At 35.5% G+C, this 16,735-nt stretch overlaps 1 protein-coding gene across 1 annotated transcript in view; it reads right to left on the reverse strand.

The window, feature by feature from the left end:
- Nucleotides 1-16,453, reverse strand: part of LOC593255 (vacuolar protein sorting-associated protein 13A) — an 88,670-nt gene extending 72,217 nt beyond the window's left edge. The window contains exons 1-5 of the mRNA XM_030994176.1: nucleotides 16,289-16,453; nucleotides 10,888-11,081; nucleotides 7,528-7,571; nucleotides 6,617-6,659; nucleotides 2,973-3,176 (exon numbers count right to left, since the gene is read on the reverse strand). Of these exons, the coding sequence (XP_030850036.1) occupies nucleotides 2,973-3,176; nucleotides 6,617-6,659; nucleotides 7,528-7,571; nucleotides 10,888-10,987 (391 nt within the window). The 5' untranslated portion in view covers nucleotides 10,988-11,081; nucleotides 16,289-16,453. The remainder of the gene's footprint in view (nucleotides 1-2,972; nucleotides 3,177-6,616; nucleotides 6,660-7,527; nucleotides 7,572-10,887; nucleotides 11,082-16,288) is intronic.
- Nucleotides 16,454-16,735: the final 282 nt, after the last annotated feature.

Here is a 16,735-nt window from a genome sequence, read left to right on the forward strand (position 1 = left end):
ATCTGGCGTTTTGTTGGTGTTTATATATTTTCACATAAATTTGGAATATGTGATTTATGCAATACTCATCCGAGTCAGCGAGTCTACCCAATTTGCTAGCACTCATTAAGATCTATCAAGTACTGTACAGTCATTCAGATTGTCTCTAAATTGAATCTAAGCAATATTGTGTGAGGCTGTGAGCAATGAAAACTTGGAAACTGCGCAGCCGTGGGATGATAATTCTCCCTTCCAAACGGCCTTCTGCAGGAATACATTTTGGAAATTCAAAGTAATATAATATTCATTAAAGAAGCAGGATGTGAAGATGTTGTACACTGAACATGATTGTGCATCATGCATGCTATTCACATGACACATGTACCATGAATATGACTCATAATCACAGCACCATATCCAGCATAGGGCAGAGCAAGTACATGACCCCCCCCCCCTCCCCCTCCTCCTCCTCCTTCTCCCCTTTCCTTTTCCATACCTACATGTAGAAATAAATAAAATGCCTTTTTTTAAAATCTCTTTGAATAGCAAGACATGACTCTGATTGCTAGGAAACAAAAAAATTAATACTGTACATGCATTTCCAATGCCCACCCCCGAATTGTGGGGGCTAGACAGCCCACTCACACTGTACCCCCCCCCCCCCCCTCCTCGTTACTATTTGGATTTACATGTATGCCAGTGCTGCATCCAAGATAGGAAGATCACGAACATGTATCTAAATTTATGGGGGAAATAGATTTTTTTTATAATAATAATGATAATAAAACTACAGGTAATTCAAGGATATGTTTACATCTACTGTAGATTTCAATGTGACTCATTCATGAAATTCTACGAGAAGCATCTGTCTCACTGAAAAAGACTCTGATATATATGTACATGACGAGACAAGAACAACTCCACTACTACATGTAGGTGTTCATGCATTACTAGAATTATATACAGAGGTTAAGGTACATGTAGCATGACTTATCTTTTAATTCCATTAACAAAATATTCAAAAATTTAACTTTTGAAATTGAAAAGTGCAAACCCTGCTGTGTTCGGGACACATTCATGAATTCCAAACAAAAGCATCGGTGTCGCTAAAAAGGACTCTCGATACATACAATAACAGCAATCACTTCACTGCCTACATGTACTGTATGGATCACCAGGTTCATGTTTATGTACAGACTACAGAGAATATAAAGGTAACATTACATGGGGGCCCCATCTCTATAGCCGTGTAGCATCTCTGACTGTGATTTGTTCAGCATGGGCAGTGAACTGGAGCCATTCAATCGGGCTTGAATGAGAAGTCCATTTGGAGTGTAATACGCTTGTCACCTCAAGGGCATACGCTTCCAGACTTAGACGGGCTCTTAAATAAATCGTACGTCTTGGAATTTCTTCTAAGGCGTGTTATTGGAGACCAAGATCAGTCAGGTTTAATAATATACATTGTGGGAAGTGGGTGATCCATGTACTTCACAGACATGGTCAACATGAATGAAGATAAGCTAGATGTACATGTACACATGTTTATTTACAGAGATACTTGTAAAAGTATCTAAGATTACATGTACAGTACCGGTATGTATGTGCACAACATACATGTACTGTTAATATACATCTATTCTGTATCCAAATTACAGAGGAGAGTAGGAAAATAGTTCATGCTGTTAGCAATGTAATTAAAGGACATTACAGAGGCTTTTATTGCTATACATAAGCCCAACAAGAACCCTGAATGTGCAAAAATGTTGATTATGAGAAAAAACGGGATTTTTTTTTCTTTTTTTTCTCCATATTTTACTACACTTCCACATACATATACAAGAAAACGTATATAGTGTACATGTATATCCTACCATGAACTTCTTTCACAAAAAGTACATCTTGTATTTTCATAAGCCCAACAAGAACCCTGAATGTGCAAAAATGTTGATTATGAGAAAAAACGGGATTTTTTTTCTTTTTTTTTCCATATACATGTATGTACTTATACTACACTTCCACATACATATACAAGAAAACGTATATAGTGTACATGTATATCCTACCATGAACTTCTTTCACAAAAAGTACATCTTGTATTTTCATGGAAAATGTGTCTTTCATTGAATACACTCCACACACATGAGGGGTATAAGGTACACATGTAATTCAGTTGCAGTGGGTGAACAGGTGTTTTTAGTATAATACTCCATGTTTGGATATTCCTAGCATGCACCCACTGCCCTTTACACAATATGGAATCTCCATCATCCCCCAAGGCAGACATGCTACAGGATCTGAATAAGAATTACAAGTTGTTATACTTGTAAGACAAATTATACATGTCCAAGTATATAAGTGTACATGTACATGTACATTGTACATGAAATGTTGGCCAAATCATGTTTGCATCCTTGCGATGCATGTGCATGAATGTTCACGACCGAATGCATGACATGTATGTTGAATTAAACAGATGACAAATTGAAAGTAGAGATCTACACGTGGGTGGGGCTTGACACGCACATGCACCCAGGACTCATGGGCCATAAATGTGTACCTCCAGACCCCACATGTATTTTCAAAATGTCAACAGGGGGAGGGGGGGGGGGGGGGGGGCTCATGCATACAGACACTTCTTCTTATTCTTATGAAAACCAAATAGTTTGTAGCACTGGGCCCCATTGCATCATACTTACCACAGAGGGTAACTTTGCCAGCAATATTATCTACCACGGCAACATTTCTCAAAAGCCAACCAAATCAAGGTTTCCATTGAAGTTACCAGTGATGTCAAAGTTACCATTGATGCTAAGTTTTTATGCAACTGGGCCCTGCGGAAACCAGAAAACTGGGCGTAACTGCATAATACCCCATGCATCAGTACAATGTAATAGGGTTGATTTTAGGGTTAGTATCAAGTGTAGTATGAGATAAACATGGGCAACTCTGCAGTTGTTTAAAAACAAAAATTGTAAACATGAATGTCTTACTTGTGTCTGAGCTTGAAGAGGCTTTCTTGGCCACTTCAATCGCTGATAGCTTCTGTTGCTTGGACGCATTCTCAGCGTTTCTCGCTTTCTCTTCATCGTATGGGCGGTCAGCAACTGGACTGACCAGTACCAGGAGGTCTTCAACATTGACCACTACCGGTTCAGAGAAAAGTCCAGTCCAGGAAAAGTCAATGTATATCCTTCCTGCAAGATAGATAAAAGAGAATATTGAAACATGATGTTAAATTTGAGTTAAAAGTCATACCAACATCCTGGTATCCAATAGGACAAAAAAAACCCTGGGAATTAGCCCTCTGAAAAATCTACCCCCTCCCAGCATAACTATCCTTTTAGGACAACTGCCCACTTAGAAAATGATCTCTTGAAGTAATTTCCCCCTACATGTACATTAATACATGTAGAAACATTTAGTTTTCTGAGAATTACTGCTGGAAACAAAATATTCATGGGTTAATTGTAAAGAGGGGAGGGGGGGGGGGTAGTTTTCCAAGAATTTCTGGTTCTGAAGGTGGGCCATTCCATGAGAAGAAGGACATGACATAAAAAAAAGAGATGTACCTCTTATGTTAATTCTTTGATTTATCACTAACCTTATGCCATGGATGTTCATAAAACATTAGGGCCTTTCAAATTCAATACAATTTTTTTTCATTTTTGTTGATTTCCTAAGATCTCAAACTATCATCAAAAACGTACATGTGGGACTGTAGCTGAAAAAAAAACAATTTATTGCAGATTACACAGGATTCTTGTAATATTTTTTCCTGAAAATTTCGCTAAATGGAAAAAGATGAATATATTTCCATATTCTAAGGGGTCCTGTGATATTTAATCTATTACATAGGGGTGAAAATGGCCTCCGGACAAAATGTAACGCGAGTTACCGTAACGTGAGTTACCGACATATTTGCTTCCTGCATTTTACTAGTCCATTGTTTCTTATCTTTAATATTGTGATCTTATACTAGTAAGTCACAACCTACTATCAAATTAAAGTAGGAAAGATTTTGTCAAGATTGTCTAGTATGAGGAGAAAAGAGGGTCTCGTAGAATTGACCATGTCCTTTTTTTGTAACGCGAGTTACCGAAATTCAATAATCCAAGAATCTAAAAATGTTTGTTCTTCAATTTTCTTTTTTGTTTCATTCAGTTGTTCTATATCTACCCTGTCCATGTTTGAAAAAAGTATCTTGTAGATCCTAGCAGTTCTAAAGATATAGGCACATTATCGTGTCAATGTACCCATTAAGTGTAACGCGAGTTACCATGGAATGGCCCAGGTGCATCTGTCTTAGGAAGGAGTTGTCCTGACATAATACCAAATTTTGTAAGTCTGGAGATGTTGGATTACTACCTGTATGAATGCCAAAATCTAACATTTCCATCATAATCAACCACTGTATCAATATCTTCAATGAACTAACAACCTGAACTTTGGCTGATTGAGTATCCCGCCAACAAAATACAGTGTGCATAACAAAGTCAATTTGCACACTTTACATGCTGCAATTACTCCTTCTGAATCACAATTTAGAACATAAACTGACTTTATTAATACTGCATGGTCAATTTGTACAAAATGACATTTGGCATATTACTTTGCTTGAAATGTCAAGATATGCAGTACCTGTACATAATTGTACAATATATTAATAGAAATTGTTCCACTGACATACTGTACACAGTGTACATGTATGACCTGCATGTTCAGAGATCTATGCATTTAAGATCTATTAAAAATAAAGATGAGTTCTGGTAATGTGATGGCATTGTGAAAGAAAAGGTGTGGAATGGATCAGAAACAGTTGATCATGTAGCATGTAAGTATTGGTGTGCACTGGAAGGTTCTGGAGTCATCAAAATCATAATAAATTTGGCCGAGTCTTGGTAAAGTAACAAGCACTGTACACAGAAAGCTATATATGGGACAACACACATGGTGTCGGGGCTAGTACTACCTTGATTTCATCGTCTTTCTATGCTCATTACTCAGCCAATATACATTTTCTTCCAAAATTGATTGGCACATGCCATTTATTTGTAATCTTGAACATTCAGTGTCAGTTTCGTTTGATTCTGTGAGAATTAATTTTCTTTTTTTCACCAGTTTATCTTTAAACATGAAAGATCACAGAAGCAATCCAGCATAAAGATCTCACGAACACCTCAAATATTTGCAGTGGAAATTGCTCATGCACTATTCCAATACTACAAAGCAAACAAATTGAACCGATTGCACTCAACACACTGAACCATTGCATACATGTACAGATGTTAAACAATATACAGTCTGATTTTGTGGAGAAGATGTTTTTTCTTGTAACTCTTCAAGAGCAAAGATAGGGTTTGGCTACATGTACATGTACATTCAAGTCATTTAGATTTCATTTAATTGCATAATAGATTCATGAGAAGACCCTTTAAGGTATTTTGCAAAATAATGTGGGGAAAAAGAAGAAGGAAATATGCATTGAAATGTTTTAATTAGTAGCACTTTCAAGGATTTGTGATTACCGTTTTGTATGAAATATTTACATATAATATATACAATTAATCGTTTTCAGACAATTTTTGGTCTGTCCAGTTTTATGCAGATACATGCATTTCGTTGGATAAGTTAACAAATAGAGAAAAATGCCACTGTTGCCAATCAAAAAAAAAATGTTGTTCTTGATCGACTAAAATGAAGTGCATCTCAAAATAACTTTCTCAACTACAGCGTAAATGAATAATCAGGCTTCTATGATAATCTATTTTAGTTGAAGAGACAAGTACTGTGGTTTAAAAACAGAGTTAAACTTCACCTACTAAATTTAGGTTTTAAGATGAGAAAAAAACTGCACTGAGAGTATAATGCAATTGATCAAGTGAAGCCTGTGGCAGGCCTGAAGTCATTCACTCTACCAGCTAATTTACTTCGCTTCTTATTATTTGATTAGGGAGAATGATTGAATTAAGGCTGTGCACATTATTTTGAGCATAATGGAATAACAAGCCATGCGTTTACCACATCATATGACTCAATCAACAAGTGATTGGTGAGCTATGCATGAACAAAGTAAAATCCATTTTGGGAATATGTTGTACACACACAAAACCTTTGATACCTGCAATTTTTATTTGGACATCAATATATTAAATCATGTTTGCACTGCAGGGATTTGTTTAAATATACATGTTTATTTATTTACAACTTAGTCTGCTTGGGCAATCACAACATGAATCCTTCATGTTTGTTATCATTTTTGATGTGGCAACATTAAGCAAAATTTTCATCCATAGAATAACAGTGTTGTTTCCTATGCTTGGGATGGAGCCATAATCCAACTAATGAAAAAGTAAATACAACTTGCTTTATTAAAGGGCATACAACATAGACAACTTCACAAAAAAGGGCTAAGGCAAACGAATATATGTCTAGTATTCAACAAGTCGGCTACAAAAATTATTAGCATGCACAAGTGAGTAAGCTTTAATAATGTTGATATAAAATGAAAGTTTTATGGACAATCAAATTTTAAAATGGTAAGTAAATAAGCCTTCCCCCCCCCCCCCATCCCCATTTATCTGATTTTATTTTATTTAGTAAAAGCAAATAAAACATATAATTCATGGCATCTCACCTATATGGCCAGCAACTACTTCTATGGGGAGATTCAGCTGAGCCTGTAAAGAAAAAACGAAAGGAAAAAAATGGCACAAGATCAGCTTGCAGCCAAAAAGCCACTGAACATGTTTGAAGTGTTTCATTTATAGTACTTCAAAATTTAATAGATTTTCACAAACAGTCCAGTGAATCACAAACTCTGATACACTGATTTATTTTCGACTATAGAGAAAAGCTTACCAAAATAGAAAGATTTTGTAATATCTTGTCAATTTAAATGTTCAATATTTACTAATATCTTGAACACAAACAGATTTACATGTACATTGATTACAAATAGTTAATAATCTGTATGTACAGTACATGTAATTCCTTTTTTTCCCCCTTCTTCTTCTTCCACTAATGGGAGGATTAAAATGGGAATTGCTCTTGGCGAACATCTTGCATACATCATCTTGACATTTCATAACTATTGTGATCATTATCAAGGCATACAGTGTATTAGTAGGTAATACCATTAATCATTGTTATGACCGAGCATTTGTGTATCTAGGCCTTCAGGGAAAATTTATTTTTGTCCGTTCACGAGCGACATGGAATTAAGAGATTATATTAGCACTTTATGCTAAAATCCCTTCCTAAGCCATAATCTAGGATCGGCTGTAAACAAGTCATACATGTACATATAGGACAGAGTTTCACAAACTGATGGAGTATACATTTGTAACAAACTATACAATGTAGTGAATCAGGATTTTTTTTTGTAAGCAAATCAAAAAAGCAAACATTACAAATATGGAAAGAAGATTTTGAAAAAACATCTTGTAAAGAAATACTACCATAGTATTTAGAAAACATGAAATTTACAAATGAAATGTTGTACAAAATGGAAAAAACATCACAAAGAAATTCATTTACAAAACATACCAATGCCTCTGGCTTTATCTCTAGGTCTGTCAGTTCTAAGCTACCTATAAAACAAAAGGGGTAGAATTGAGAAATAAACAATAATGATAATGATAATTAACAATCCCATGTAATGTTTATGCATGAAAATAAAAGGCAATTAACTAAAAAATAGTGGAAGTACACATTACATGTATCTGTAATAAACACCTCACAATTCAAGTTCACTGTAGCTATTCAACAATCAACAAACAATTTACATTTACATGTGAATGCATTTCTGAATTCTGCTCCAGATTTCAATTTGGCTAGAGCAGCCAAATACCCAAACCTTTTTCCATTGTCTAAATAAAAAGAAATCCCTTGCGACACAACAATGTACAAATTATCCATTAATGTACTATGTTATAAACATACATGTAAATGTGTTTGAATATGTGAACATAGTAGACATATAATTCTTAATGAGAGTCTCCAGGGAAGAAAATCCATTAGCCACTCAGACACACCTGCCTTTCATCTAAACACAAGAGGATGATACAATATATTAGACTGATATATTATATCCTGCTCTAAGTATGAGGCTCAAGGCTACAGTATAGATAATATCTGGACAAGCTTTGTAATGCAATTGCATTTTGAGTTAAACTGTCTTGAATTCATTATGAATGTATTAGATGGTTTGTTTGACTGGCTATTAGTATCAACAACCTAATAAAGACTAGCTGAAGTTGTGAATTTAGATTTGTCACATTCAGGGAAACCGTACAGACTTCACTTTAAATACTGTACATGTTCATGTACAAGTATTGTACATATTTACCGGTAATACATTTAGATACTGTGTGTATTCACATGGTATGGACAATTCTCTTTCTTGGCTCAATACTCAGAGATTGTAAATTGTCTGCCAAAATTGTTTGGCAGAGATGGATCATTTCAAGTCTTGAAATTCAGTGTAAGTTCCATTGCCAAGGCTACATGTGTTCACCATCATCATTTCCAAAGACAGAGTATTTATACTCAAATAATTCATCAAACTGATAATGTACATGTTTCTCCTATGCCTGATTGAATAATGGTCCATGAAATAAATATTCTTTACATGTACAATGTACATGACATGTAATATATATGTCTCTCCTTTTTAGTTGAGAAGTGGGAGTGAGGCCTCACATTATTTATCCATGGAAACTTGATCAAGGTCAGTATTACAATACAAAGGGTTTAATATTCAGTTCATCTCTAAAGCAAGGGAATATCAATCAGTGAATTTATGTGCAGGTACATTCAATGTTTAGGTACGTACATTAATGGATAATGAAACAAGGATGCTTTTAAAGGTCAATACATTTTGTGAATTTACAGGTATACTGTACATGTACATGTATGCTGTTTAAATTTAGAAATACATGCAAAATGTACAGGACTTGTATATATCATCCAAATTATAATTACATGTAGATGTACAGTACATGTACATGTACACTTGATCTCTATCTGAAGTAGATATTAACCTCTTTCACAATACATGTAATTTACCTGTAAATGTTCATGTACTGTACAGTATACGTACATGTAGGCCTGTGCATGTATAATTACAAATATGTGAGAATAAGTATTCAAGAAATGTGTACATTATGTAACACTTACATGTACATGTACATGATGTAGTTATTGTTTTACCTTAAGATGTGGTTTACAAAATAATTGTTTAACAATGTTTACATGTACTTGTAGATGTACAATGTATAAACGTGACTGTGTACAGACAGTATAGTGTATGTGACCATAATATATACACAACACACACCCACACATATCCATACAAGACATGCAGTCAATGATGGCCCTAGATGAAGAGTGGAAGATACACAGGGTGACAACCAAGCAAGTGGTTGGTTGTGGCTGGCTCATACTGGGGCGATACAAAACCATAGAGCAACTCAATTGATGCTCAACAGCATATTGATTGCGTGTGTGCAGTCAAGACAAGATGACATACATGTACTGTACGCACTGGTGTTCAAGCAATACACTGAGTGGACGGGCCACAGTGCTAAGTGCATAACCATACAGGTGCACCTTCTGATATCCTAACATATGTTCGCATGCATACTGTATTTATTTGAAGCTCGAGTCTTGGAGCGATAAATGTTTGGTGTACAGGAGTACACTGTACGTGAATATGTAGATTAGACATGTAAAATGTACTGATTTTCTTTTTTAATTTCATTTTTACTGGGTGGTAAATTTGTACATTTCTAGCCTATATTCTTTCCTTTCATTTTTCTAAAACATCATTTTAGTCACAGTGAAAACAAGAGAGCAATGTTTTTTGTTTTAGTTTTCTTTTTATTACAAGCTGTATTTTTTCTACTCAAATTTCATATTTGTTATTAATTATACATGTATATTATGATGCTGAGGACATCTTAATATCTTTCTTGTACATGTACGTGTACAATGCACAGTCAAGTAAAAACTTCAAAATATTAAAATTGTATTTATTTACATGACTACATGTACATGTACATGTAGAAAGCAAAAAAAAAATTTTAATGTAATTCTACACTGTAATATTCCTAAATTTAATTATGGTAATTACAAAGTTAATGGACTCTTTAATCAATAAAGAAGAAGCAAAGCCTTCTTCATGCATATTCATGTACATGTACAATGTATACAATGCTTCAATGCCCCAGATTAGTTACAAACCAGTGCGGGTGAATACATGCAGCTGAGTTAGACATTATTTGATTTTAATTGCATGAGGATTAGCAAGGACACAGACAAGTTCTTGATCAATGGTACTGAATGATTAGATTGTCCCAGAATTTGAACAAAGTGGCTTGTTACTAAATGTGCTCATGGATGCATGTACAGTGTAATTTCTGCAATGAACATGGACTTTTACATTAGAAAGCCTGAATAATAATGTAACAAGTCTCCATTTGCATGTGAAATCTTTGTCTAACATATACCTGTATACAAGCATATATTCAGCGTGATCCAAATGGTCAGGAAATTGTGGCGAATTATTCATCTTATTTATTTATTTATTTTTGTTACAAATTTTACGTACATGTACATGTAATATATTTTTACAAGGGAATTATGCTTTCTAAACACTCTTTACAAATGATTTTCATGTTAGATATGCCCATGACTTTCATTATTTTATAAAACAATGTACAATTAGGTACAGTGTATTAAAGTCTCTTACCATTTCATTATTAAAATTATTGCTCCTGCATCAAAAGTTTCTTTTTTCATAGCCTCTGCATAATATTCTTAATAATTACCTTATTGCAAACAAAAAGATTTAATAGAAACTTCTTCTTCTTTTTTAACAAAGAGATAAAATAAGAAATCACTTACTGTCAAAGATGCCAAGTTCGAGATTATGACTGTCCAAGTTCCTGATGTACTTGCTCAGGTACTTGTTGAGCACACCGGATAACAGGGATTCCAGAACCATGGTTGGTTTCAGATCTCACTCTAATGAACAACAAAGTCTGCTCCTAAAACTACTTGCAATAGATATCTGTGGCTGACTGTTGCCTGTCATTAGGCTAAATAGAAAGAGAATGATAAAGAAAAGGGAAAAGTAAAGAAATAATATTTCACTATTAAATGATACAGGTACTCATCTGGGCCCATTACACAAAACTTACCATTGATGGTAACTTTACTATCAATAGTAACTACCATGGAAACCTTGATTTCGATTGGCTGTTGAGCCCTGTTACCATGGTAATTGCCATTGATGGTAAAGTTACCATCAATAGTAAGTTTTATGCAACGGGCCCCCGGTGAAATTTGGTTATGAGCTATACATGTATTTCGTTTGACCAACTTTTTTAGTCTATAATTTACACAGACAAATACAGTGAAGCTCTGACAATTTAATGAAACGTCATCAAGAGAGGCCCTGTACAGGTACATACAGTATGTTTATTTGCGTCTTTCCAAAACAAAGAGATTCAACAAAATGATCAGTCTAAATACATGTACATGAATTTGTAAAGGATGTTATCAATATTGTATTTTACAGCATGAAATAAACATAGAAATTAGTGAGCAGCATAATTATAACAATGCCATTCCTGTTAATATTCAAAGTACAAAATATACATTTTCAAACGCATAACAAATCAGAAAATGAAAGGAATTTTGCATTTTAAATAAATTTGACAGTTTAATTAATAATCATTGACATGAAGATGAAACAGTAGACAGCTGTCCAATAATCCTTGTTCATTTCCTGTCAGACCAACCAATGCGTTAAACCTTTAATACCCCCTTGAAACACGCCCATATTTGGTATCTGGTATGCGGTAGTTTACACTTTTACAGCTGAAATCCGCAAGTTTTCGCCCCAACAGGTGATTTAAAAAATTAAAAAAAATCTTCAGTGACATGCTGACCTTTTTTTATACAAGAGTTCTTGATATTTAGTTCGGCTGCTGTAACCCAAATACTGTTACACGCAAAGTACATGCATGTACAGAGGTGTTTTTCGTATTGCCAATTTGATTTAGTGTACTATTAATTCACTGAATTTAGGGAACTTCCTGCCGTCGCGCCTTTTTTACACTTATTGCTATTATCGTATCAAAACGGGTGATGACAAATGCATTTTAGGTTTTGGTTACATCAACCTTTCTCTATCTTCTTCTATTCTACAAGTAAATGTATGTACATTTGTATTGAGTAGTTCATTAATCCTCATCCTACTCGGTTGTCTTTGTGAACAGTCATCATTTGAGACATCCAATGGGTTTTATGATTCCGTTCATGATTAGGCCATTTTTTAGGTTAACTTCCTGTACTTTATAAGAATATTGATGAATTTGGTATCAGTTTGTAGAAGAAAAAAAAGTGTTCTACGAGAAAATTATGATTATTTTGTTTGGTCCGTTTGTTTGTTTTTCCTTTTTTTTTCTTTCTCTTTGAAAAGTCAAAGTTGGGGGTGGGGCTTATGTGGCGCTGCGGCCTTATCGCCGGCAAATACGGTACATGACGTATAATGTATATGTACATTTAAGTTAACCGAATACATTTATTTAAAATAATTTTATGCATTAATGTTGGGACAGTGCACTTGAAATTGCTTTATCACTCTAGTCACTTGTTTATTGTACCATTGATGCATGGCATGACTACATGCATATTATGTATTTAGCACTTCCTCAGGCAATGTGTCTAGCATAGCACCATCTATTGCTGTGCACTTGATACACACTCAGAAGTCAACATGATTTGGTTGTGTTGTGAGGATCAAGGATCCCCTTTTTGCCAGTGCATCATTGGGATTTGAGCCATACGTGTAGTCTTGTCATAAAGGCAGGCTAAGAGGTTTGATAGATTTTTTTTATATTTAGTGTATTTTTATGAAAAGTGAGTTTGTAATTTATGTAAAGCCATAATGCAGATGAACAACAATAATAACTGAGGGTATTTTAATAGGTTTAAAAATCGTAACACAATGTACATTATGAGTTTCTCCAAGAGACTGTATTTTTGCTATGAATTTGATGATGCTTTGATGTATTTTTTATCCTTTATTTGTGTCATTATTCCACGGTTTTCACGGAATGGAATGGTATGAAGTATAATGAAGCAAGATTTCTCCAATCATTAAAGCTACATGTACAAACTCCCATAGAAACCTTTGTCCAGATCAAGATCCAGAAAGTTATTATTACATGTACATGTATATGATTATAAAAATATTTCTTACAGTACAGTATGTGCATTACTGAAATCTCTCCAAGAATACTCCTTTTGTCATAACCAATTTACTTTTTAATTATGACAAGAAGCAGCCTTGACATCAGGAAAAATTTCTATAGCCAGAGAGTTGTAAGCAAATGGAACAAGCTGCCACAAACTGCCATTGATGCTCCCACACTCCTCAGCTTCAAAAACAACTATCCAACCTGGGTTTTTAAATGGGTCCCATGGGACCCCCTTAACCCTGCCACACCACACTATCTACTGGATCTACATGTACATGTACATCACCATGGTGACGAGGTGTGGACTTCAAGGTACTGTATATTCAAGGTATATAATGGTTACAACTTTATTGAAAACAATTTCATTTACATTATATTCTTGTGTCCCATTATATTAGCTTAGGGTGATTAGACTTGCATGTACATTTGCATGTACATGTACATGAACATGTACAGGTATGAATCTTGTATTAACTCTCCTGTGCATCCTTGACCTTCACTACTATTCAGCCATCATTTTTATCTTGCCATATTGGTTCACCCATGACCCATCAATTTTGAAATTTGAAATTTATTTGATTTCCAGGTACATGTATGAACAAAATAGAAATGACAACACAGAGCATATAACATTAAGAGTTACCAGACAGAGAAAAAGCCACCAGCGGACGCCCGAGGATTACCTAAAAGAATTTCCATTCTGTCATGAGGTTCTCCACATCCACTGGTGTTACATATAAATAGATTTAAGAAGTAACGGTAAAATAACATAACATAATTCAAGTTCATCCATCAAGCATAATAACTAATAGAATGATTGCATGTATGTTGAACTTTGTGGCATGAAGAAAATAACAATCATGTACGTCATGTAACGGTAAAATAAAATAACATCAATCAATTTTGGTGTTTCTACTGTCTGGATTATTCCATTCTCTCTTCCTTTTCAAGTGAATGTAATTCATTGCATTTGCATATTTCATTATGCCATGGAAAGGGAGGTCTGCTGTGCTGTGCAGGCAAAAAATAAAAACACTACACTCTACATGCATGCAGGGCATCTCACTGTTCTCAGAGCTGACATCGTCGGCCGGCTGGCAGAAGGGCGTTAGAGCGCAAGCGACTCAAAAACTACTTTTCAAATTATTCGCATTTAAAGATTTGTACTATATTTAAAAAGCTTTCCGTCCCAAAAATTGGTTTAAAACTTAAAAGACTAATAGAAATAAGTAGAACATGGCCACAATTTTTGAGTGGAAATGAGTCAGGTTTATAAAAGTTTGAGGCAATTTAGTGCTAACGCCTTAACGCTTCATTTTTTACCTGATATTCGAGCTAACGCCCTTCTGCCAGCCAGGCGACGACATCTCTATTTTGAGTAGAGTCGATAGATCTACTTCTGTTAGGTTGTTCAGTTAATTAATTTGTACGCTCTCACTAGACTAGTTGTTTATTTTGACCGAGTTTGCTTCTTGTTTATAAAGATATGGGGCATTGCAAGAAAGTTACGGTTGATTGCAAGTTGCGATTGATTGCAAGTTGCAAATTTTTCAACTGATATTTGCAATCGATTGCAACTCGTGTTTCTTGCAATGCCTCACTTAATTTTGTCTCCTAAATTTCCTAGGATTTTGTTAGGATTAATAAAGTTTTAACAATTAAATTAAGTAAACTAGATCCAGCTTTTATTCTCCCCTTTCTCTCTCTCTCTCTCTCTCTCTCTCTCTCTTTCTCTCTCTCTCACTGATGGGGGGTTGCAAAAAAGTTGAGTTGCGGTCAATTGCAAGCAAAGGTCTAGACAGCAATAACCATCTGATTTGGGTCATTTCTTTAATAAAACTGACATTTGTTGTCATTCCCCAATACAGATGGCAACCCAGAGATCTCGTACCGTGTGGGTGGCTATAGGCCTATATGTGCATATTTTCGTCCACGACATTTTCTCCCCGATTTTCTTTATTTAGATCTAATTTCCTGATTTCTAAATCAGATGTAAATTAGGTCGGTATGTCATTTGTCCTAATTACAGTTATCGAAATTTGATAACTCAATATTAAATGGATAATTTACGGACTTACTTATATGAATTATCTAATTTGTATCTCCGAACGTTCATGCACTCGGAACATAGGGCTATATGACCCGGCGGCCAAAATATTTCCGGGTCAACCTACCAAAACATAGCCAAATGGCCAATCAGAGCACTCGTTTTGTGGGAGTTCGTTGGTCAAGCTGGGCTTACTCGTACGGTAGCTATTGGACGTTCGAAAAGAAAAAATGAATATTCATCAACTAACACCAAGACGGATAATGTTGACTACGAGACTTTCTCGGATTAATCATTAATTTAGGATCTAAATGAGCAAGCTATCGTAAGTCAAATAAGCTACATATATGTTATTTTTAATTTGTGTTATAATTGCAGCAGTTGTGAGGATGTAAAGAGTGAAAATCTCGTTGCATATCTCATTCATCGCGGTCCGGTCGAACCGAACCATTTGTTCCGTACAGTGCCTCACAGAAAGAGGTCCCCAGACTTCAGTCTCTATAATCGGAGGTCTAGTGGAGCCAGACGTAGTCTCAGTGGAACAACTGACGATTAGAGAGACTGAAGCTTTCGGTCTAGCTTAGGTCTAGATCTAGGTCTAGCCAGGGATCTACGCTTGATTTGGGGGATTTGCAATTGATTGCAACTTTCTTGCAACGCCCCACTACACTACAGTGTGATATGATTATGAACACAATAGTATGAGTATGACTCTGTATGAGAATTGAATTGTTTATTGTCCATAAAAAATGAAAATTCGTTGTTCACTGGTACAGGTGTGTTACAAGTCTGGCAGAACACCGACTTACCCGCACAATGCACACACATATATGCATGTCACAATCACACACAGAACGTCACAACATACGGTACAAACCATCCAGGCCAGGCCCAGCCCAGGGACGGCGCCTTGTTTTCTGCTGTCACTCCGCTGGTACAATCTGGTTGTTTTTCTACCCTGTAATGCTTATTCATTCAACCTCATACTCACCATGTATGCAATTTTGATGAATTTTCGTGAACATCATAGAACTTGAGGTAAATTCCAAGTGTATGACAGATGAAAACAATAGAAATTACGACGTTCCTTGCCTGCTTGTCTCAGACGAAACGGGAATCCCCAATTTGTGCAGCGCAGATATCTCAATTATGTGTGTGTGTGCAGTGCAGTGCTAGTAGTATGTACGTGTACGTGTGGGGGTGTGTGCATGTATTATGTGTGTCTTTGTGTTGTTGTTGTAGTTGCTTTTCTCCTTGTTGTTGTTTTGACATGTGAGAGTTCTTTCTTTTCCTATTATTTGTATATGTAAACAATTATTTTCCTCTTATTTCGCGTTACATCTGCGCCCCTTTCTAGATCGCCCACAACATTATCGTTTTGGTGGGGGGGGGGGGGGGGGGGGGGGGGGGGGGGGGGGGGTACTCAGATTTGGTTTGG

Source organism: Strongylocentrotus purpuratus, unplaced genomic scaffold, assembly GCF_000002235.5.
Source record: "Strongylocentrotus purpuratus isolate Spur 01 unplaced genomic scaffold, Spur_5.0 spur5_scaffold_21, whole genome shotgun sequence".
Lineage (NCBI taxonomy): Eukaryota > Metazoa > Echinodermata > Echinoidea > Camarodonta > Strongylocentrotidae > Strongylocentrotus > Strongylocentrotus purpuratus.